The 24,677-nt window shown below is 36.2% G+C and overlaps 1 protein-coding gene across 8 annotated transcripts in view; it reads left to right on the top strand.

Annotated features, from left to right (window-relative positions):
- Positions 1 to 24,677, top strand: part of ERBB4 (erb-b2 receptor tyrosine kinase 4) — a 1,100,930-nt gene that overhangs the window by 749,961 nt on the left and 326,292 nt on the right. For all 8 annotated transcript variants that reach the window (XM_070489795.1, XM_070489798.1, XM_014851360.3 and 5 more), the window contains one exon: positions 4,167 to 4,232. In XM_070489795.1, the coding sequence (XP_070345896.1) occupies positions 4,167 to 4,232 (66 nt within the window). The remainder of the gene's footprint in view (positions 1 to 4,166; positions 4,233 to 24,677) is intronic.

Here is a 24,677-nt window from a genome sequence, read left to right on the forward strand (position 1 = left end):
TAAAAGGTGAACTTAGTCATCTTTGCTAACTTCTCTGATGAATAATGCACTGTTAAAGCAGAAGTGATTGCCTGTGAATTAAAATAATGCCGATGTGCAATTATCAGCACTTATTTTAAAAGATTAAAATGTTGCTAAAGTAACAGAAATGTTTGTTTAAAGTTTTGTTTCATAGTATATTTCATCTCTTTGATTGGGTCAGAATGATGGGAGGTGGGGATATTAATTTAAATGACTATGCTATCACTAAGCTGAATGGAAACGGCAGATTCTTATTTTGAAGTGGCATATTTTACGGCATTGCTTTAAAAGTGTTATTGCAATAAACAATGGAAAAGAATCATGTAGCAGATTGAGATTGGAATATAGGCTAGAATCTGGCTAATTCTTTTTGCAGTCCTCATTTAAATAACATATTACTAGAGAAGTAATATATAAAACTAATTCAGACTAAAATATTAGTGACATATGCAGTTTCACTTCCTAATGAAATCAGGTCTCTTGAGGTACTGCATAGCTAAGAATAAAGGACAGACAGAAAGTCCCCAATAAGATACTGGGCTGTGGTTAAAGTATTTCTCTTTCTGATAGCAGGCAAACAAGAGACCCTTTGAAGCCATACTTATCCTCTCCACTGAAATGCTCTAGGCTAATCTCATTTTAGATGTCACACAGATAAATCAACAACTAAGGAAAGTAGCAGACTTCCGAGCCACCAGGCATTACATTGGAAATGTTCCAACTCAATCGGGCTTCATCCAGCTCTTCTTTCCTAAGCTAGGGGATTGTGAAAAACTCAGATTTATTGGCTTCTTTTCTTAAACCCATACATTAGAACATTAGACACAGAGTAGTCAAACCTTTTCCCTTCGAAATGATGCTTACTTAATTCTAAACTCTATTAGGGTAGTAAGTAACTCTGTCTGTTTCAGCTTAACTCTAATACTTAACATAGTTCCAATTATGCTGATGCAGAAGGTGCTCAAGAAATGCTTATGGATAGATGGATAGAAGGAAGGTAGGAAAAATTTTATAGAAATTTTTTTCCTATTCTAGCTAAATATCCACCCTCTCATCTTTTCACACATTTGTGCAGCAGAAATGTTGGGAACTAAAGCTCAAAACAGATTTTAAAATATAGTAAACAAAATAGTCCATAAAACTACATCACGCTATTATCTACCAGAATCAAACCAAGGCAAAAGGCATGAAAGTGTGGCAAATTCTTTAATTCAGAAATATCTCCAGTCAGAGATTTCGGTCGGATATTTTGACATTTACTTAATTGCAACAGCTCTGTGAAAATAGTGTTAACACAAGTCCCATTCATCACGCAGTTTTGAAGACCAAGGCTAAACTTCCTGCCAGTGCAGATTCCAAAAGGGTCCAAACTCTCCAGCCAGTGAAATGAAGAGCAGGGCAGAGGGAGAAACCACTTATGGAGGCACATTCATTCCTCATCCTCCAGCACCCCTGGGGGTAATAGAATTCTGACACGTGTGAGCCAAGTGATCACTTCCTCTTGTTTCCAAAAGGGGTGGAAGGAATATAAGACTGAGAAAAATCCCAGAAGAGAAGCCGTTGTTGGTGGCTTCCTATTATAGCAGTAATAGATATTTCTGTTTAAATATGAAGGAAAAAATGGAAACTCCCAAACGAAATCTCCTAACAGCATATAGACAGAGTTAAATTATTTAAACTTTTTATGTGTGTGTGGACTCTATATGACTTGTCCCCACCTAGATGCACCTTGCCATGATACTTTTGTCAAGAACCATAAACAAACTTCAAAATTTCTGGTAACATTCCTTTCTATGTTGGATCTTGGAGTAGGTCTTGGGGTGGTAAACTGACACCGCAAGAATAAAAAGGTAAAAAATATATAATCCGAGAAAAGGGGAACATTGAGAGTATTAAGATGTCTAACGTTACTAGGTTCTATTTTTCGCTTTTTTCCAGCTACAGATAGTACTCTGGCCACAGTGAATAAAGCTAAATATTTTATTAGCCCCAAACACAATTAGAGAAGTCAGAGATTAAATGTTAGATCATCCTCCGCTTCCGATATCTTCAAATAACAGACCACTTAATGGGTCGATTTAAAGGATTTTAACACATCTAAAGAAACACATTAACATTGGCTACTTTCTCATAAAAAGTTTGTACTCAAAAAAAAGTTTTCACTGCTTCTCATTGTGTTTCACAGTCCTTTCTAATTTCCGCTGGTATAAATCAATTTAGATTTATTAGCTTTGTACAAAAGAACTCTAGTAGGTTTTTAATAATAATTATCATTATCTCTGATTAAAGTTATATTGTTCAGGCCAGATGGAGTCCTTTTCCTGACAGCTAGAATGAGCTTGCATTATGTACTTATAATGGTTTGGATCTAAATAAACAGATGGCAGAGTGACAGGATATTATACGCTGGTGATGTCAGCAGCAGAGCTTCACAAACAGAATTGCTTTAAATAAACTCTGTTGTGGCAAGGATCCTGAGAGTTTTAAGAAGGTGACTGGAATTGAGCCTAAGTGTTATGTTAACTTGGAAACAGTCCTGTTCACTTGGAGAAGGCCAGACCATTGGGATGGACTGAGGTTCAGCCTGAGAAAGTGTGATCTGTTCCTTAACTGGGAAGGCATTTCTACGCTCACTTGGGCAGTCTCAGAAGGAGAGAGGGGGGGAAAGTTGCCCAAGTTGTAAGGTCTTCCAACTTGAAAAGTTAAAAACTGTGGGTCAAGGACAGGTGGAAACATTTGAATTAACCTTATTCCATAATTTTTATAGTATAGTTAACTTTGTTAAAATAAACATCTTGAATAGGCATTTTCCCCTTCACAATTAATACTATAAAATTAACAGAGAAGGTTTAATAAATATGTTATAAAAAAGCCTTAGTCTTTCATTGATTTTCATGTCTACTTTTCATTCTAAAAATAAGCCCATTCCATACCCTTGTATGGAATTTAGAGTAAACCTATGAAATTCAGAAGCAAACTTCGAAGAAAGTCATTTGTACAGTTTCTTCTAGCTAATGTTTTTTGTCGAGTCCTTATGGGAATTTCTCTGTAGGACAACCATATTTGCTGAGGCAAATACTCATAGTAGCATAGTCCTTAAGAAGCAAATGTCACTACAGGAAATAAAGGCTAATATTTGAAAATGAAAGTAGTATCAATAAATATGTTAGAAGAAGATATCAAATAACAGAAATTAAGCTTTCTAAAAACTTTAGACATTTTACAAGTTTGAAATTCTTATATAGAGACGTTAGTTCACAAATTGGCCCCTGTTCAAGGAGAGACCAAAGAAACAGGCAGACCATTCCAGATTGCTACATGGCAGGTTTAATAAGCAAGGGAATTTGAGACTTGTTTGGGGCACTGTAAGACCACTAGATTTCCTCATCCACTGGCCAGAATCTTAAGTTTTTATAGAGGCCTTAACTGTATTCACTTAGGTGTTCAGTCCAGATGGTCTCAGCAACACCTTACTCTCCCAAGGCTGAATGCTTGAAACAGCTGCTAGTATCGGAGTAGTACGTAGGATGCACATTCCAAAGACTGCGATGGGGTGAGGGTGGGGTGAGGGTGGGGTGAGGATGGGTGGCGCCTGGGTCTAGCTCACAGGTCAGCCGGTGGTCACATCCTCTCAATGACCTTCTGCAACAAATGATAATCAAAATTATGTATGTAACTTTCTGTTCTGATGGCACGCCACGTGTCTGTAAGAATATATTCTTGTTTTCATAGACTTCAACTTCTTAACTATTGACTTAATCCTTAATATCTGTTGGTATTAGTAAACCATGAACTTTTGAAATTATATCAAGTACAATAGATCAAGAGAATAAAAATGTTCAATTGTCAAAGTGAAACTTCATGTAAATATTTACTTCAGACTATCTGGGAAAATCCACCAATTCATTTATTTCCTTTTCTTATAAAATGGTGGTAGGATTTTGAATATCAAGAGGTTATATTTTAGCTTCACATGTATTTGACATTCAGATTTTGCTACTTAAGGGGGCATTTTATGAGCTGTGTTTCAACTCTAGTAGGACATAAAAATCCTCATAAAGGAGCAGGGATATTTCCTTTCAGTAGTTATTCCTAGTCAAAGAGTGAGAGATTGTAATGCGCATGTGCTTTTTCCTGTTCTACAGGTGGACGTTGCCATAAGTCCTGTAGTGGCCGATGCTGGGGACCCACAGAGAATCATTGCCAGACTTGTAAGTGTTCAACAGGGAGAAAGCGTAGGCATGAAATGGTCAAATTATTCTAATAGTTGGTGCTTTTCACACTCTGCTCATCAGAAACACGAAAATGACCTTTTGCCTCCTGGTAGATTTGCTTCTATCCAAGTAAACTGGTTAATTTCATTGCTTTCATGTGAAACATAATATATAATTGCTTCTTATATTTCTTTCTGGTTTCTTGTTAATGATAACAACATGGATGTGGTGATATTAACTATGAAGTGAAAGTCTGTACATCAGAGGAAGCAGGAAATCCAAATGTATACAAAATGGTAATAACTCAATTTCAGGTTAACTGAATATCTCATTACTTTTCCCAAATACTTAGACAACCACTCATTCCTTAGAAAAAGAGGGAGGAAAAGGCACTATGTACCCATTCTGTTCTAGGTACAGAGATATAAACTATGTGAATTATGGATATAGATTCACTGCTAAATAACAATGTATCTACCCCTCAGTGTATATTGTTTCTTGTATTAGTCATTAAAGTATGAGCTATCATCATAGCTAAGACATTTAAAAACAAAGTATACTGAATATAAAGACAAATATCTCATTTTTTCAAAATTCTTGTAGTCATATGATACTTAAATCAGCACTGAACTTTCGTTAATCTCAAGGATAAATGTTTTTTTTAAAAAGGAAAACAAAATGTTCCACATAAATGGTAAAGACTTCTCTTTCTGCTGCAATAACAGCTGAAATATGTGGAAAACAGTATGGTGGCTATTTGAAATGTATTCCTTTTGTTAGCATAGAAAACGTATAGAAAATATTAAAAATCTGAACATACAAATATTAGGTATTTGGAAACTTGTACTTTTTGATGAAAATTTAGATATTTCTAATTTGCCTCAGTTCATGATATTTGTTAGATTCTGTTCCAATAAAGAAATAAAAAAGTAATTATCGTGAGCCACCAGAGAAAAAAGGTGTAGAAAAAGATGTATTCTCAATAACAAATGATTTCTTAAATTTATTGTTTAAATTTATGGACATTCTCATGTTCAACATTCATAGAATATAAAGTCAATATTTCTTCCCACTTTTGTTCCACCTTTGTCCTTCAGCCACCCACAGGCAACAAACGTTACTTGCTACTTTTGTGTATTCTTCCAGAGACAATTTATGCATACACTAGGAAATATGTATATGTCCCTGTCCGTTTTTCACTCAAATGTTAGTATTCTTTGCATGCATTGATGCACCTTGACTTTTTTTACTCTATGCGTAAGTGCGTGAATTTATTGGTAGTTTTAATTTCTAGAAGCAGTATTTGCAGGGTCAAGGATGTGTGTGTGCAGCTGGATAGAGATCACTACCATGAACATCTTGTTCTCTGTTGAGATTGTAAGAGTTTCCTCTGCCAGGAGCAATGTATGTGAGTGTCCGTTTCCATATTCTCTGGGCAAAGCAGTGTATTGTCAAAATTTTGGTTTTTGTCAAAGGGTTAGATGAAACATAGTATCTCAGTGTAGACTTAAATTAATCTATTTAATAGAAATAATGTTTTATGACAGCAATGTTTTGATAAGAATTTTAAGCAAGATTCTAAAGTAAGACTAGATTACTGCGTGAAATACATCAGCTATAAGATTTGTAGACAATGTTTTAATAGCAAGGAAGTTGAAACCAAGCTGCACACAACGGTGGGATAATGTTGATGTGGCCATTTGCACAAAGTTGAATATAAAAGTAAAATATGAAAGAATGGCTTTAATACTTTGTGGTGGAGTGGCAAGTCACCACAGAAATTGTTAACCTGCGCAGAGGTCCGCTGGTCCTCTCATGGCAAAGAACTTCTGGGTTCTCAAACTTAAATATGAATTTTTACTCCCTCACCTACTTACTTAGTTATTTTACAGAGTGGTCAGAGCCTTTGGGGCTGGGCTGCTTGTTGTGCTGAGCCCCTCTGGTGTGTCCACTCACCAACGCTGGTCTCCTGGTGGGAGAGGGGCTCAAAGGCTTAGCTAGTGTTGAAGAGGGACACGTGTTAGATTTGGGGGATGACGAGCCTACCTGGGCTGCTTTCTGTTGCTAGTTTACATTTAGGAAATGCTGGTTTGGGTTCCTTTCATCTGTTGGGTAGGGGGACATAAGATGCCTACTACTGTGTCACTCCTCCAGTTGTGGGTCCGGAACTACTTTGCCTTTGCCTTGACACTTTTGAAAGTTCTCCTTTGCATTATTGCATTTTGCGGTATTTCCATGATATCCCTACTCTTAGCAAAGAAGGGCAGGGAGAAACAGGTCTATGCCATCTTTTCTGGACCTGAATTCCCATATGGTACTTTTAATAATACTAGTGATAAATAAAATCAAATAAAATTACGTTAATTAATTCCATCCTTATCTCATTTTATGTGTATTTTTGTAAAATGCAAAATGTAGTAGTATAGTTAAATGATTCTTTTTTTCTTTCTTTCATTTTTTTTTTTTAATGCCGAATGATCATTCTCTAACTGATGGCGGGTGTATGAGCCCAAATCATGGAAATCACTGTATTAAGGTAAAATGGGAAAGCACCATGTATGGTTTTCTCCAACTTTGAAAACTAAATTTTCCATCAATACATACGGTGCTCAAAATTCTGAAACTTTTAATTTATGTTAATAGATTTCGTTACACTAGTAAAAATTTACAAAAGTTAGTAAAAAGACATAATTTCTACCAATATTTCTTATTCATATAGTAAACAACTTTGGAGATAATTGCCAAGCAGGCAGCTGTCTTTGGGAAGCACCCCTTCTGGAGGGCGAGTCACTGAAGCCACGTCTGTTCTGGGGACGCTCTACCCTTGGTCACAGGGCGGTATCCCGCAACCAGGGGTGATTTTTGCCCCAAGGGGACATTTGATAATGTATGAACATTTCTGGTTGTCACAAACTGGGAGGGGGAAGCGGTAGGGGGAGCATCTCTTGGGATCTAGCACACAGGGGCAAGGGATGGTGCTAAACATCCTACAACACACAGAACAGCCTCACCCCACCCCCAGCCAAACAAAGAAAAATTATTCAGCACAAAATGTGAACGACATTGAAGGCTGAGAAAGCCTGTAAGAGGAGTAAATGTTGACCCAGGCTGGGCCAATCAGATTCTCCCCGAGAGAATTTGGACTTGGGATCTAGAAATGCTGCTTACACTACCTTAGAAACTTGAACTTGAAGAGATACTAAACCGGGCTGAAGTTTTCCTTTTTGAACCATGTGTGTTAATAAGAAGTAGAGATAACCAGTCCTTCGTGATGCAGAAGGATAAATTAGTCATGCAAAGGTAAATAAGATCCGGAAAGAGAGAAAGAATAACAGTAACAGTTTTTGACACTGTTTACCTCCTGGTTCTCTGGCCTTCATGAGGTCCAGCTGCACGTCTATCCTTAGATGCTTAAGGAACACAATGTTCTAGTTCATTTAAATGAGTTTTGTTACTTGCCACCAAATGGGAGTGGGAGGGAGTCTTGACTGAGAAAATCATCAAGCCGTAGGTCACGCATCAAATCATCAGCCATAAGTCATTTAATTCGCCTAATTTTTCAGCAGAGAAATTAAGCTTACTGTAATCACCTAGACATGGCATAATGGTCCTGTGATGACTCCAGAGAGTCGATCAGATTTAAATTTGACAAATATTTATGTGTGTCTCCCATGTGCAAGTACAGATTTTAAAATAGTACTCGTTTGCATGGATCTTTATAGTTTATAAAAGATTTCCATTTTAAAATTTATTTCCACCATATTCCTGTGAGTTAAAGAGGACAGTTATCATTTACCTCAGTTTATAACTGGGGAAATGAAAGGTGAGGATGTGATTAAGAGAGTTGTTAAATTTATACAGCTAATGCTTGGGATTTCAACCTAAGTGCCCTGAATCTAAAAGTGACCCTGTTTCCTGTGTGTAATCTTGTGTAGCACAGCTTAGCGGGCAAGGGCAGTGGATTTGAAATCAGCCAGTTGATACACATCCCAGTTGTCTCCACTTTCTATCATGGGAACGTGACTTACTCTTTCTAAATCTCGGTTACCATGTCTATAAAATGGAGAGTTACCTCAAAGAGTTGTTGTTTGCGAATCAAATTCAATACAATAATGTAGTTGAAATACATAAATATTTTTTGGCATATCCTAATGACCTAAAAAATAATAGCTAATATTTTAATAAACTAAAGGAGATACTGTTAGAAAACTTAATCCATCTTCAATCTGATTGAATGGCTGTGGAGGTGAAACTCCCATAGGCCAGTTCCACCTTGTGGAGGCTACTTGTATGGATACGGAGCCTCTTACTCTCAAGTCCATGTGCCTGTCTGCAGTAAGCACTGAGACATCAGTGCTTACAGTTGGAGAAAGGTTTATTCTAATTAGCCAAAAGGAGAAGGTGGGAGCACAGGTTCTCTCAAAGCTGCCTTAATAAGAGTAGAAAGCAGGGGCTTTCGTAGAGCTAAACAGTGTGGCAGGAGGAGTTTCAGAGAAACAAAGGGGAAATCGTGTTTCTTTCACTCCAGGTAAGCCCCTGGGTGATCGGACTTCCAGGCATCCACTGCAGCTGAGGGCTGGTTATCTGGTGATTGTAACTTCTGTGAAGGCATTTTCTCTCTTCTGTAAAACAAGCTCATAAATCCTTGTGACCATTGAGTTACCCCTCAGGTTAAACAGGAAAACAACAAATTGGTAAGATTAGCTTCTTTTCCTAACAAGGTGGAAAGTAGTCTTATTGAATATTTACCGTAACTGTCAGTGCCTAGCTTCAATATCATGGCTGGGGAATAAAAAAGCAGAAGCCCTGGAGTGGAGTGGAGGCTACTTGCCCTTTTTTTTTTTTTTAAGAAAGGTTAGCTCTGAGCTAACTGCTGCCAATCCTCCTCTTTTTACTGAGGAAGACTGGCCCTGAGCTAACATCTGTGCCCATCTTTCTCAACTTCATTTGTGGGACACCTGCCACAGCATGGCTTGCCAACTGGTGCCACGTCAGCACCCAGGATCCAAACTGACGAACCTTGGGCCGCCGAATCAGAATGTGCACACTTAACCGCTGCACCACCGGGCCAGCCTGCTACTTGCCCTTGACATTGGCTCCTGTTCTCTCTCCTTGTTTGAGCTACTTGAAAGATAAATTACTTTCCACATTTAAAGAGCCCAACATCCTGAGGCAAAGCGTGTTTTGGATGTACTCAAAGACATGCTTACTGTAAGATCTGAATTATCGAAACATGGTCACATGTTTCTTGAGCATTAGACCTCGTGAGAGATTCTGTAGCGATATTAGACCTCCCGAGATTCCATAGAGATGTAACATACATGATCAAAATGTTTTTAAAAATATAAAATTTTCCAGGCTTCCTTTAGATTTCTGACGGCCCCTCTATTAGTTAAAATATATTATGTACCCTCAGGCTCACTTGAGACCCACTTATCTCTAAACTCTGACCTAACTTTTTAAAAATCAGAATACAGGGGGCTGACCCAGTGGCATAGTGGTTAAGTTCATGCACTCTGCTTCAGCAGCCAGGGGTTCATGGGTTTGGATCCTGGGCACAGACCTACATACCGCTCATCAAGCCGTGCTGTGGTGATGACCTACATACGAAAAGGAAGATTAGCAACAGATGTTAGCTCAGGGCCAGTCTTCCTCACCAAAAAAAAAAAAAAAAACACCCCGGAATATATGGACTATCCAAGTTTTTGATAATATTCTGCTTTTGTTGACTGACCATATAAAAGTATATTTTAGGATCTGAAAGTCTTATATCATTTACAAATGGTTTCTTTCCCCATGACTGAAGTAAATTCACTTCAGTGAGGTCTTCTCCAGAGGTACTCAACTTTACGATTTGACAAATATTTCCTTATTTTTTATGGATAATTATTCTTTGAGGCTTTCTGTACATTAAAGAAGAAAGGTGGTAAAAGTACTTAAAAGCCTCACATCTCAGCTAAGGAAACTGAAGAATATGTTTCATTCATCAAACCATATCAGTGTAGACATCTTCCCATAGGTGTCTCCTCCAAAAACAGCAATTGCGACAGGAGCTATCCTCTGTGTCACTAAATGGAGAGAAGTCACAGTAAAGACAAATGATGCAGGCTCTGGGGGAACAAATCCAGGATAATGACAATCTTGTTAGGGTGAAATGAGGCAGAGTGGTGATCAGAGTGAACATACCTTTGAACAGAGAAATGGGGACACAAAAATGCTGGTCACAGCAATGGAAGCTTGAAGGGACCTCTGCAGGGGCCAGAGGTTTCACAAAGAAGAAATGAGGAAGAGATTCTTGGTTTTGTTTTTAGTAGATTTATGAAATGGAAGGAGAGTGTTAATAAACTGACAGCTTACAATGGACAGCAGCTCACTATGCTTACCTATAGAAATTTTAGCAAAATTTTGTAAATTTTGGCCAGAATTTAGTAATATTTTGTGACTTCTTTTGTTAACTAGTTTGGCTGCTACTGTTAGCTATGATTGCATGTTGAATAATTTGTGTGTCATTGTTCTTTAGAGCATTTAATAATATTCAGACTGGAAACTACAGAACCAGCAATATTTTTTAAACATTTTTAGAAAATGTAAAACATTTTTCTAAACAAATTCCTAAAAAGAAAAAACTTAGATAAGCCGAAGCAATTTTATAAATATTAAAGTAAATAAATTGTGCCTGTAGAATTCTAGCTAAGTGTGCCATTCTAAGTGTTTTACTTATAAGTTTAACCTTCTAAAGTAAGTTGAATTCATTTTCCTTAAATCCTTTTTGATGTTAGAGCATCATGACCCCATAAACCTAACAAGAATATTTCTCACATAGTCACAAAAGGTCCAAACAGAACTTGCGATGGGTTACTGAGAGCTGCATTACTTGTGGAGCAGTGACTCAGACTTGAAAGTCCTTTTAAGCTCAGTTAAATCGTGGCCACATTGCTCCACAGCACAGCTTAAGAAAATTGATTCAGTGGATTAATGTAGTCATGTCAGGGGAGACAAACTTATCTGCTATGTGAAGTCTGAAGCTTATAGAAGTATTATTTAGCAGGCTTACTGGTGAGAATGACAACTCTCTCTGTTCATAAGAACTGGGTCCTATGAGCTGAGCTCCACAGGTTTAGGTGTGAGAGAGACTAAGCTTTAAGAAGTAAATAATAGTGATTAAAGGAACAAAGTTATCTCTGTCCCTGTGAGGTATATGAAGCACACTTATCTCATTTAAAATAGATGCTGCACGTCCTTTTTTATCTTTGAGCACTATATCAGGCCGGCTCTCTCCACCTCCTGTTACCAGGCGGGCGTGGGTTGGTCTCACACATGCCTTTTGTCCTCCTCCACCTGGTGTCGCTGCAGCGAGGCACCGTGTTTTGAGCGTGTGTGTCAGGGGGAAGGAGGCATTTATCCAAATATTACAGTTTGCTTCCCCCCACCTTTGCACGCATTTCGCATTAAACTCGTTAGAATTGTCTTCAACTACTGGTTATATAACTGAAAGTTTCTCTGCTGATTACTGTTCAACATACTCTAGGCTTCTATGTTGCTTTACAAGTAACGTCTCTTGTTTAGAAACTGTTTGAGAAGTGTAAGTGCTATAGGTTAAAAAATTGTCTCCTAAACCAAATATCACCCCACAAAAATTAATGAGAAAATGCCCGTTTCAACTATTGTAGTGAACAGATACGTTTCTGGCCCTGAAATGTCCATTAAATTGCTTAAAACTGAGGCATTGTTTTAACCAAAGGAAAACTTCAGGTGGAATCCACCCATTCCTTCTACAGCATTCTCCCTGGCTGGATTATCTCAAAATCTTTTTTTTATTTTGAGGAAGATTAGCCCTGAACTAACATCTGCCACCCACGCTCCTCTTTTTGCCGAGGAAGACTGGCCCTGAGCTAACATCCATGCCTATCTTCCTCTACTTTATACGTGGGATGCCTGCCATGGCATGGCTTGCCAAGCGGTGCCATGTCCGCACCTGGGATCTGAACCAGTGAACCCTGGGCCACCAAAGCAGAACGTGTGCACTTGACAGCTGCTCCACTGGGCTGGACCCTCAAAATCTTTTTCTAATTGAAAATAGAGTAGCATTGAAATGAATGCAAGCAGTGTATTTGTTCTGTTGTAGATAATTGTGAATGGGAGGTATTACTATATTGGCAAAGTAAAACCTTGTTCCAAACAACACTTTATGTTGTTCATTGTTTCTATACAGACATTATAGAACATGCTAGGAAAATTTAGAAATTATTTAGCATTTTTCCTTAGTAATTTATTATGCTTGTGCACAAAGAAAATTACTTTCACTAGTGACAATATATTTAAAACTTTCAGTTTCATAATAGAAAAAAATACTTCAGACTGGCTTATGGGTTCTATTCACTTCTAAGGCAAGCTTTAGAAACATATATATATATTATTCTATATATATATATATGTATATATGTCCTTTATATATCCTTGTATTCAATCTTAAATGTATCTGGAACTTCTTTGAAGTGAGTATTAAAATCTAGCAAAATAATTATGTAGTTTTCTTCCTCAAAATTTAAGCAAGAAAATGTAGCAACTCAAAACTAAATTGTACATTTTTCCATGAAATTTCCAAAAGCTTCCTGTATCCAAAATGATAAATTAGGAATGCAATAAACTAATTACCCTCACATACATGCATGCACATACAATTTGTCTAAAGTGTAATTGTATTTTACAATCTTTGTGGAACAAATACTTAAAAAGAAGTTAGTGATGTGGTAAATATCCAGTTAGAGCAGAGAAAAGCAACTGGGAGCTAATGGGAAAGAGAAAGAGCTGAACCAGCAGGCTCGATCAATCAGGATAGCAGCCAGCCTTTGTAAAAGCCAATAGCTTTAATTAAAACCCTTGTATTTTACTAATTACTTTGCATGTCCAGAAGCCTTCTTATTGATTTCAATTATTTCCTATTTTCCTGTTTTGGACTCGTAGTTTCTGGAGATATTGTAAAATTAAGGACTACAATGGATTGATTACTTGCAAACATGTCTAAAATTATACCTGTTTAAAACATTTGCAAAAATGACCTGATAATTTGCTTGTAGGAAATGAGAGAAAAATCTCCCCTAATATGCTGTCCATTTTGATATAAGTTGATAATATTTGTTGTAATTTGACAACCTTTCTCAAAGATTGTAAAGAACAGGATGTTTTCCATTTTAATTACAGGAGAGACAGTTATTTGAAATGCTCTATATAATACAGTTTAATGTGATTCAGGAGATATCACTTAATACCATGCTACAGGCTCTAGAGGTGTAAGGAAGTATAGAAAATTGGACGTGTTCTCTAGAAATGCTCTGGTACAAGACAAAGACGAGGAATGTTTGAAAAGGTCATAAAGCGTATTGAACTTGAGCATCAGGAGAATAGAGATGTAATCCAAGCTCTAAACTGTCTCAATTTCAAGAACCTCAGTTTTCTTAAGTTCCCTCATCTACACAATGAAATAATGGAAAAAAATGATTTCTGTTCACGCTTCCTTGAGAGGTTAGGATATTTGCATGCGAGCGTGTGTGCGGGTGCAGTGGTCAGCTAAAGGTATAGATGATTTAGACACAGATGTAGACTCGGTTTGGAGAATTGTTTTGTGTCAGTTTCAGCCTATTGACAGTGATGCTGCTCACTAGGATGCCTGAGGCACTCACCTGGGCCCATACTACTTGTGATGAACACCTACAGATGTTTTCCAAACCTGAACCAACCTTGCGGCTGGGCTGGCCCTTGTGGTTCTTATTGTCATTGCAAGACACACCTCAGCAACAACCATCAAGGAATGTTGAAAAAACAAGGTTTATTATTCACAGATCCTGGAGGGTACACAGCAGGCCTGATGGCCACACTATGAGGTCATAGGTAGAGACAAAGCGTGGTCCTGGGCATCTGCCTTTATTGGAGTTGAGGGTGGGAGCCTAGGGTTTCTTCACAGGTTTGCTCTTTTTGGCAAATTTAAAACATGAAAGCTGAAATTAGGGTGAGGGAATGGAAGAGTAGGGTCACTTAAATGTTCAATTATCTAGGTTACCCAGGACTTTCTAAAAGGGGAACTTCACAGGTGAAGGCAGCCTGGCATCTTATCTACGTGTTTTACTAGTAGCTGTGTTATACAGTTGGCAATATGTTTATTTGAGATGGATCGCTTTGAAATGGATGCCTTACCAATCAAAAGCTTAATGTCAGGCACTTACACTGCAGGGATGCAAACTAGGGTGTTCAGTGGAGGCAGGTAATCTAATCAGCAAGATCAGGGAGTGAATGCTACACATTTGAAGGGTTATTAAGAGGATTTTGAGAAAAATAGTCAGAAATATCTGGAAATGTTACCATTAAAAGATGCTGTTATTCTGGTGGTGATGACAATTTATTCTGAATGATTTATGTCTTTGCAGTAAAAGAGTTGACTATGATTAGAGTAACCATCTTTGACTATAGAAGAGAAAATTTCAAAATTATCTGCATGTGACATCAGAGTGTCCTCTGATGAATAGGACACTCACACTCACTGTTTGATACATGAATGGAAAGAAATATGTGACGTCATTCTTGGAAAAGCAAGTACTTACATGCCACTCTCATGTTAGAGAACCAAGCAAGCCTGGAGAACACTATCCTCCTTAGAGTTCTGCCTTGCCTTAATCTGAATATATCAGCTATTTATTGACTTAGTCACCTCAGTTTGAGGCAGAATTAAGTAAATGGCATGAGGATGAGGAAGAAAAGAAGGGGTAACTGGATGCTGGTCAATTTCTCCGTGTAAAGAGAAATTTTTTTTTCTTTACACGGAGAAATTGACACAGAGAAATGTGAATTCCCTAAATATCAGACATATTCCATTTCTAAAGCCAATATAAATTTTATACATTACTTAACAATTTATAATATTGTCATGGTTCTCCATGATATTCTCTCCATTAGCATGGACATTTTTGAAAGAAATAGTCACTATATTAATTTACAGTGAAGTTATAAAAGATAGACCCAAAAAATCATTTTCACATGTTTCTATCTCACTGATGATGGTTATTTTTGGTTTATCTAAAGTCTTTTTCCCTGAATTTTCTTATAATGGAGCTGATAGGGCATTATGACTGCAGGAATACTTTTGGGTTTTGTTCTGATTTGAATATTTCTTGAACTCAGTAACTGTTACCCAGGGTGATTATTCTCCTCTACAATGAGGATGTTATATGTATTTAATCTCATTCACTAGAACTCAGGGGTGGGGGGCAGGGCAGAAAGAAAGACAGACTGACACTTACAAGTAGTTACTGATCATTTAAAATAAAAATCAAACTATAATATTTCACCAAGACATAACAGGAAACTTAAACAAATGGAGAATTACCACATGTCAAGATGAGAAAACTCATACTGTGAAAATGTCAGTTCTTCTAGAATTATGCTATACATGTAACCATCTTCAATCAATTCCCAATATTTTGTTTTGTTTTTTTTCAATCAAACGAAAATCATCTAAACTACTTCTGGAAAATACATTTAATAAAATAGCCAGATATTTGAGAAGAAGAGCTATATGGGAGGATTTTCCCCATCAAGTATTAAAATGTTATAAAGTAATAATTATTAAAATAGTAAGATATTAGTTCAGAATGGAACTGGCTCAATGGAATCTAATAGAAAGTCCAGATGGAGGCTAAAGTCTCTATAGTAATTTAGTTTTTATAAAGTTGGCATTTTTTTAAAAAAATGGCAAAACCATAGATTATTCAATAAATAGAATTGAAACAAATGATTCAAAATATGGCATAAAATAAAGTTAAATCCCTACCATGAAACAAAAGACATGAGATGAATTGTTCATTAAAAGTTTAAAAGGTATGAGATAGACTATAGATTACAGATGGATTATAGACTAAAAGTTTAAAAAACATGAAATAACTGAAAGTACTAGAAAAAAACTGGTGAAAATTATGGGATGATGGTCTTTTTAAACATGGCATAAAAGATAGAAATTAAAAAAAGAAGAAAAAGATCATTTTATCTACCTTATAGTGTTTTGCATTTTCAAATCAAAATGTTTTTAATAGAATTTGAAAGAATTAAAAATTTACACAAGAAATTTGTAAAAAAGTCTTGCTTAATTAGAATCAATGACATAAGTTTTTAAAAACTAAGTATTTTCACAATTAGATTGTCAAAATTCAAAGCAGTGATAATTCCTAGTGAGGATAAAAGTATGGGGACAGAAGCAATCTTGATTAGTGTCACAAATTACTTTTGGTCATGTGTTTTGTGCTCTGTAACTGTCATACGACCATAGAACTATAAAAGGGAGGTCAAGGATGTATAGACACCCTAAAATTGACATTCGTTATTGCTGTGGTAGGATAATAAATCATTTTTAAATTTTTGAATGTCTGTAGTTACTTATATTTCTCTAAAAATGTGTATTGCTTATATAATTTCAGAATTTTCGAAAAGGAAAAGAATAACAAAAATATTGCACTGTCTTTATTATAAGACTCTTAGTAATTTTCAGGAGTGTCCAAAGTTTTGTCCACATCAGAGAGATGATAATTTCTTTTAACAATATATTAATGTCGCATAAATGCTTTAATGTCTATAGATATATTATTTTCTATAAATTATTGATGGAAGAGAATCCCAAATGTTGTTTTATACTGGCTCACAGCTTAACATACAGCCACATAGGAGAAATTCAGACTTAATTGCCGCAAATTTCCAGTGATAATGGGGGGAATAAAAATCACAAATCTCTGGGCATCGTCAGTCTCAATGACACAACCCCGGAGGGAGTGCATTGTGGCAGGCACAGTTGTGCGATGATTTTCCATAGCCTCTTGGATCCTAGAACGTCAGAAAAAGGAAATTTTATCTCTACTGGCTCAAAGTTCCTAAATTCGTTAGCAGGCCAATTTGCTGCACATATCTAAAAGGAGCACTAAGGCTAGACTTTCCGTTTTCCTATCTTGACTTTTATCTTTGCAACTGAGTCGTGCTTTCAAACTACTGGTTGCAACTCATTAGTGGAGTGAAAAATTACTTAGGTGGACCCTGACCAACATCAAATTTTTATTGAAATAGAAAAGATTAGAATGAAATGGACCAGATTAGAACAGAATAGAGAAGATAATATTAAAATGCTTTGCACATAATTGGGGCCAATATAATTCCTTAAAATTTTCATCATATGTGTGCTGAGCCATGACGTAAAGTATCGCTTGTACTGTAAATTTGTAATGAAAAATAAAGTTTGAAAATCGCTACAAAGGACCATCATTTAACTTTTAGACAGGCATGATTACCTTTTTAACAAAATAATCGCCAGAAATATGTTCTATGAGAAGAAAAGTAATACTTTGAAAACATTCTTCCTTATATGCTTGAAGCGTGTGCTTTGTGGTGTAACTATTTTAGGGGGTTCCACTTCAAAATTTTTTATTATATCCTGAGATATGGACTTAACGTTGGCCCTATCTTTGGCCTCAGTTTCATCCTCTGTGAAATCAGTGGGTTGAACTCAGTCACATTTAAGATTCCACAAAATGCTAAATATAAAATAATTTTACTTCTATAGCTTTTGCCATAAATTTGAAGAGTATCTGAGTAATCTTAATTTTCATTATTTATCACTCATAATTTTGTTGTTAGTGAAAATGGCTCCCAAACAAATTATTTTTCAAGAGAGTGAAGCACGTATGTGTAGATAATTTTAGTTATTCAATGTTGTATTTAAAATAGTTTCTGGAACTGTCTTCTTCCCACTCCATCCCCTTTGGTCTTTAAATTTAGATACATTCTTTGTGGCTCTTAATGTAAGCATATTAATGAAGATATTTAGGAATCTGAGAACTAATTTAAAGCTCTTCTTTATAATAGCTTGATATATGACCTAGGACAAGCTAGTTCAAAATTTTTAAATGTTAACAACTTCATCTCTAACTCCAAGATAATTAACTTACTCTTCCAAATACATAGATTATTTCATATTATAGGGTTTTTTTTTTAATTCACATAGTACTCAAGTGTATAGAGTTAAAAGTAATGATGTATCTTCATCAGTGAGCACTTCTTTCCCAACCTACATTTTTCCATAAGGTGATTACTTTATAATGGTAAGGTTGGTATATATGTATGTATTTATGTGTGTATTCACATAAGCATATATAAATTCTGGGATTTCGTTTTATAAAAATGCTTATACTGTATCTATTCTTCTATCATTTACCTTTGTTTCATTGAACATTATATTTTCAAAATCCTTTCATTTCAGCAGATAGAGACCAATTTCATAGTTTTTTTTTTAATTTTTTATTTTTTGTGAGGAAGATTGGCCCTGAGCTAATATCCATTGCCAGTCTTCCTCTTTTTGCTTGAGGAAGATTGTTGCTGAGATGACATCTGTACCCATCTTCCTCTACTTTGTATGTGGGACATTGTCATAGCATGGCTTGATGAGTGCTGTGTAGGTCCACAGCCAGGATCTGAACCTGCGAATCCCTGGCCCCTGAAGGGGACCCCGCGAACTTAACCATTATGGCACCAGGCCAGCCCCCTTTGTTGTTTATCTAATGCCGCAGGAGTTTCCCAAGTTATAGATGTACTTTAGTTTACTTACCCAATTTCTATTAGTGGACATGTAAGTTACATTGTGTTAGTCTCAGTTACAACCAATGGACATTTTTATATACATATTTGTCCACGTGTACATATTCTTCTATGTCAGATTTCTAGAAATAGAACTGCTTGGTCACGTGAATTTACATACACAAATTTGATAAACAGACTAATTCATCTTCAAAAATCTTATATCAGTTTAGACATACACCATCAATTTGCCCAATTTATCTGCATCAAGACTAGAGATCATATATTCATTTAAGAATTATATATATGTAACAATCATATTTCCTTGTTTTAGTTTACAGTTCTTGGATTATAACTAAGGTTGAACATCTTTTTACATAATTATTGACCATTTCTAAATATTTTTCTTAAACTATTCATAATCTTCGCTCAATTTTTCTACTGTGCTTTGCTTTTTAGGACTTCTTTACATATAATCAATGTGAATCCTTATATATTATAAATATTTAAAATATCTCTAGAGAGTAATGATGTGGAAACCTCAATGTGCTATACAAATCATTAAGGTGGTTTCCAACTGACTGTGTGTTAGGATTTGCTTCTTCCAAAGAAGATTTGTCTGTATGGTGATATTATGGCAATCTATATATCTATATTCAATCTATCTATATATATCTACGCCTATGTCAGTGTGTCTGTGTCTGTATCTATATCTTCATCATTTATATCATCTGTCTCTATATTTCTGTCTACATATGTGTGTTATTGGTTTATATTGTATAAGTAGATGTTGATAATGCATAATATCTTTGAAACTCTCTGATGTTTTCTCATAATAGGTTGTTGGCATACTTGCTTGTGTATGACTATTCTCAAGCATTTATTAATGCATTTAAAGTGCCCGGTAGCTTGCCAGGGTTTGAAGATAAAAGGTGAATACAAATTGGTTTGCACCCTCAAGATTTTGTATTCACGATAGGGATAATCACAGAAGCATCTAACTACAATACAATGGGCAAGCGCTATAACAGAAGTCTGTGTGACATGACATGACATGTGATAAGCAAGTGGGAGGGGGACGTGGGGCAAGGGTTCCAGGTTAGGGATTCAGTGAAGGGTTAACAAAGGAGACTTTCATTGAGTTGTCTTGAAGAATGCATAGACATCAGATAGGCAGAGAAGGAGTCTAGAACATGCCATACAAAGAACCAGGAAGAAAAGGAGGAAATTAAGAAATAGACAGTGGAATTTATAATGAAGGTTGGTAACTAACTGATTTGGCTGTGAGGGAAAGAAAAGGAGAAACTTGAAATGAATTCCTTGTTTGAAGTTGGAGTAGTTGAATCGATGATGGAAATAGTCAATGAGACAGAGAATGTAGGAGGAGAATAGTGTTGTAGCTGAATTGAGGGTGGAAATAAGGGAGCTTAGTCATGTCCTTTATGAGTCTTAAGATATCCCTTATTTATCCTAGTAGAATTGCCCAATCAATAATTGGTTCATAGTCGGAATCTCAGGTGAAATATTTGGAGATATTGTGAAGAAGGGCTGGAGACATATATTTGAGATATATGAGAAAACATGTGTTTTATAGATGACTCTTGCAAAATGCTTGACTCTCTGAGGGTAATGAAGAGCATGAGGTAAAGGGGGGATTATTTTTTATATTTATTTTAAATATGAGATTCTTGAGTATTGGCCATGAAGAAATGGCCAGTAAAGAGACAGGTTCATTGTAGAATACAGAAAATAACTAATTTACAATGCAAAATTTTGGACTTGAACATCATGGAACTGAGCCACTTAGAGGAACAGCCTAAAACAGGAAAAAGAACATCCCTTCATCTGAGACGAAAACAAAGTGAGTGAGTGTGGATTTCGATGAAAACAAATTTTTGACATCAGGAAGGAACACATTAGTTTAGCTGAGAGTAGGTAACTTTCGGTTTTCTAGTGCTGTTAAATATAGTATTTCTCATTGCATTTCAGCATAATTTGGTATTTTAGTTCTGAAACTGATTATTAGGGATGGGCTCTGCTGTGAGGTTAAGAAACTAGAACTTGCCCGGAAAACCCTGAAGAGGTAGTGAAATCTCTTAGAGATGTATGGACCTTATTTTGGATTTGTCCATCGGCAAGTCAGTTTATTTGGGTTTCAGTTTCCTCATCAACAACATGAGAAATGTAAACTAGATAGCACTCCTTAGTTCAACAAATATTTATTCATTGCTTACTTGATGTGAGGTTCTGTCTTTTCCATTTTAATATTCTATGATTATTTTCATCACAAAATTGACATTTATATTCCAATTTGAGAAGGAAACTGATCAAGATATATAATGAGTGGAAGAGACTATTTTTATTCCCCTGTATTGATATTTTGGATAAAGAACTAGGATAAGCAAAAGAGACAGGTTGTTTTTTTTTTTTTTTTCCCATCAAGTCTGGAAACAGAGATGTGTGGTCTACAGTAACGGGAGGTGGTTTTGAAAAGCTGAATGCCAACTTTTAATCATGTTTTGGTTTGTGTCAGATCCATGATCTGATGATTCCGATTTTTGATTATTTTATCTCCAGCGTAGCATTTACATGTGGACTGTGAGGTATAGCCTTCAATTCTGATGTAAAACATATATTTTAAAATATTATGTATTGTTTCCTTACACTGATTCACATGCTTCCTTTATTATCTTGAAACCTATGTCTGCAGTTCCATGAGAAATATGCAAAAAACTCATACTCGCTCTCAAGAATATTTTTATAGTTAATGTAATAGGGCAATATTGTTTTTATTTTTTTGATTCCACTCACAAACTTTGGTGATGTTAATAATCTATTAATAAGGGAGCATTTTCCCAGTGGCCACAAAGGTGGTTAAAATCAGTTTTAAGGTCCCTCAATGAATCATTGAACATGTCTTTACAAAACAGTTGAATAAAACTTCATTAAATAAGTGAGTAAAGCAGCTGGTGATGAAGAATGGATTAGGCAAGAGTCATTTCCTGCTTGATACAACTAATGATACCGTAGCCCCTGGGTCTCCCGGGATCCATCTGGAACAAGAGTCAAACCTGATTAGTAGCTGCCAAAATCTGGGCAGACTTTTATTAACTGACTCTGAATGTTATTTCAGTGAGGGCTTTGCAGGTGTTTGCCATGTCTTTCAGGAGAACTGTAGTGGTTATTGCACTTAGGATGAAACCATTATGTTACCTGTGAGAGTGTATACCTCATGGTATAGCCCAGCCAGTTCCTTTGGAGTAGCCATCAACAGACTAATCTGAATTAGGAATAAGAGATAATCAATTACATTTTTCTGCTGTGATGTGAAAATGAGTATGATTTTGGCAGTTTGGAAGGTCCAGATACTTTTTCATAAATCTATTTGTCTAGATTCAATTATTTTAAAAAAAATTGCGTATCTTCTCTGAGAGCTGTTTTCAGTGTGTTAGACCTTATATTGTTGGATAAAATAATTGAAAAATCCTTAAAGTGCAAAATTCCTTCCCTGTCCAAATCAGGATATAGTCTTACATATCCTGAGGACTCGCTTGTTGTGGCAACAATTATGGGCTTAATTACTGTGATCTAGCATGAGGTAGGAAGCAGCATTCCAGTTGAAGACCCGTCTCCACTTCTGCCTTCCCGTCTCAACACATGCTTTACCTTTCCTGGAGTGACTTCTCAACAGGAGGAAGATCGTGTCTTAGAGCAGGGGTTTCCAAATGTTGGTTTATAAATGCTCTTTCATGAAAACCTGGGGTCACAATAAAAAGTGAATTTTCTGGCCCCTTCCCCAAACTTACTGAATCAGAATGTAAGAGAAGGGCCAGGCATCTTTATTTTAGATCTTCCTATGTGGTTCTTAGAGTCTACCTGGCACTGGACACACAAATGTTTCCATTTATTCTCCTTTGAGAGAATGAGTTTTGGTGTATAGCTTGGTGCTGGTTTCATTAAACCTGATTCTCTACACATTTCAGCACGCTCCAGAAGTCATGCATGTTCTTGGACTGTCTATGAGCTTTGTTTCATTTAAAGTATATCCTGATGACAGTATCTTTCTAAAAGCATGTTACACAACCCAAAGTGTTCATTTTTTAGTCAATTTCACCATTCATAGGAATAAATATTGGATCGTAGAACTAGAGAGTACCTCTAGAGAGCATTATCATCAAGCTCTCTATTTTTAATTAAATGAATGTCTAAAGCATCCAGAAGAGATTGCCCTTAAATACTGACAAATAAAGATTCAAGAAGCACATTCAGTAGCCCGCTACAGTGTTTTTATCACTTTAAATGTCAATAAATTCTTCTTCACATCCACCCCAAATCACCTCTGCTTTAACCCAAGCATTTTTCTTCCTGTTCTAACCTCCAAATACGTACTGAAAACCGCCTAACGTTGAAACCATCCCACTGAAGTACCATCTATTTGATAGACATGGTGTGTTTCATGGACACAGGTCGTCGAAATTCAGTCAATAAACAGAAATAATATAGGCAGCATAGAGGTGCGGGTCATTGAATACTAACAGAAATAGAATAAAACAAAAATAAAACAAATATGCTTACAAATGTGCCTGGCAGTAAAATTGAGGGCTGCTCAGGATACTTTTCATGCAGACAGCTGCTGGGTGAGAGAAGCGATCAGTTTTCTGATGGTCTTCAACTCATCCGAAATTTTGGCCTTCAGAATTGGCCAAGCAATATTTCTGCCCCAACTGGAGGTCTTTCTCTTCCCAAATCTTCCTACCTGCTTGCAGGTTAATTTTGCATGGTTGATATCCCAATTAGTGATAGAAAGCTCAACAATACAAATAGGAAATTAAAGCAAGAGTTCAGTCAGTGTAAGTTTCAGACAAAAAATAGTCAGTCAATCAATCAAATAGTGTAAATAACCTAGAGTTTTTCCCATTTTCACTGGATGGCATAATGGTTCTCAACTCTTGGCTGCATATTGGAATCAACTGGGGAGTTTATTAAATGTATCAAATCCTAGAATCTTGTAGGTGTTTTCAATTTAATATGAATTATATAATTCCTAGGCATTTTTTTTAAAGTACTCTATATCCTGTTACTCAAAATAGGGTCTGTGGACCAGCAGGCAGTGACCTTACCTGGGAGCTTATTAGAAATGGACAATCTTGTGCTCCACTGATATTGACTAAATCAAAATCTTCATTTACACAAGAGGCCCCATATGGAAGTCTGAAAGGCTCTGTTAGATGAACTAGTATACAGCCTGGTTTTAGAACCACTCAGTAGAAAAGAAAATTGAAAGGCACTGATGGTGAGAAGATGCAGAAGATGAAGGAAGAAGGGAATAGGGGAGGAGGAAAAAAATGGCGGAATATAAAGACATGGGAAGAAGATGCTTATAAAGACTTTGCCTAAATTTAGCCTTATTTATTTTTTTTTAGTGGGTAGATATCTTTTGTCTTGTCATTGTGACGTCAGTGCTCTGTTTTGCAAAATTTATGTATTTTCTCTGTCCTTTCTGTTACTCACAGGAAGCAACAATAAATATTTGGTTAATAAATTGCCAAAGTTCTTCCAATAAAATAAATTTCTTCTAAGGGAGTAACTTTAAGTGCAGTTATCATTATATTTAAAGAAGTAATTAAGCCATTGTTTTATTAGTGAGACACTGATATGATAAAGCTACTTACAAACACTTCAGTGTTTTGAAATGGTGGATATTCTCCCCGAAGCATCCCCTTACTCTGGAATGTTTGTTTCCTTCAACTTTACCCAACTGATTCTCATGGGTATTTTCAACAAACCCCCACTTCCAATTTCAAGTTTATTGACCCTAATCTAATAAGCATTTTAACTTCG

Source organism: Equus asinus, chromosome 19 (assembly GCF_041296235.1).
Source record: "Equus asinus isolate D_3611 breed Donkey chromosome 19, EquAss-T2T_v2, whole genome shotgun sequence".
In the NCBI taxonomy this organism is placed as follows: Eukaryota; Metazoa; Chordata; class Mammalia; order Perissodactyla; family Equidae; genus Equus; species Equus asinus.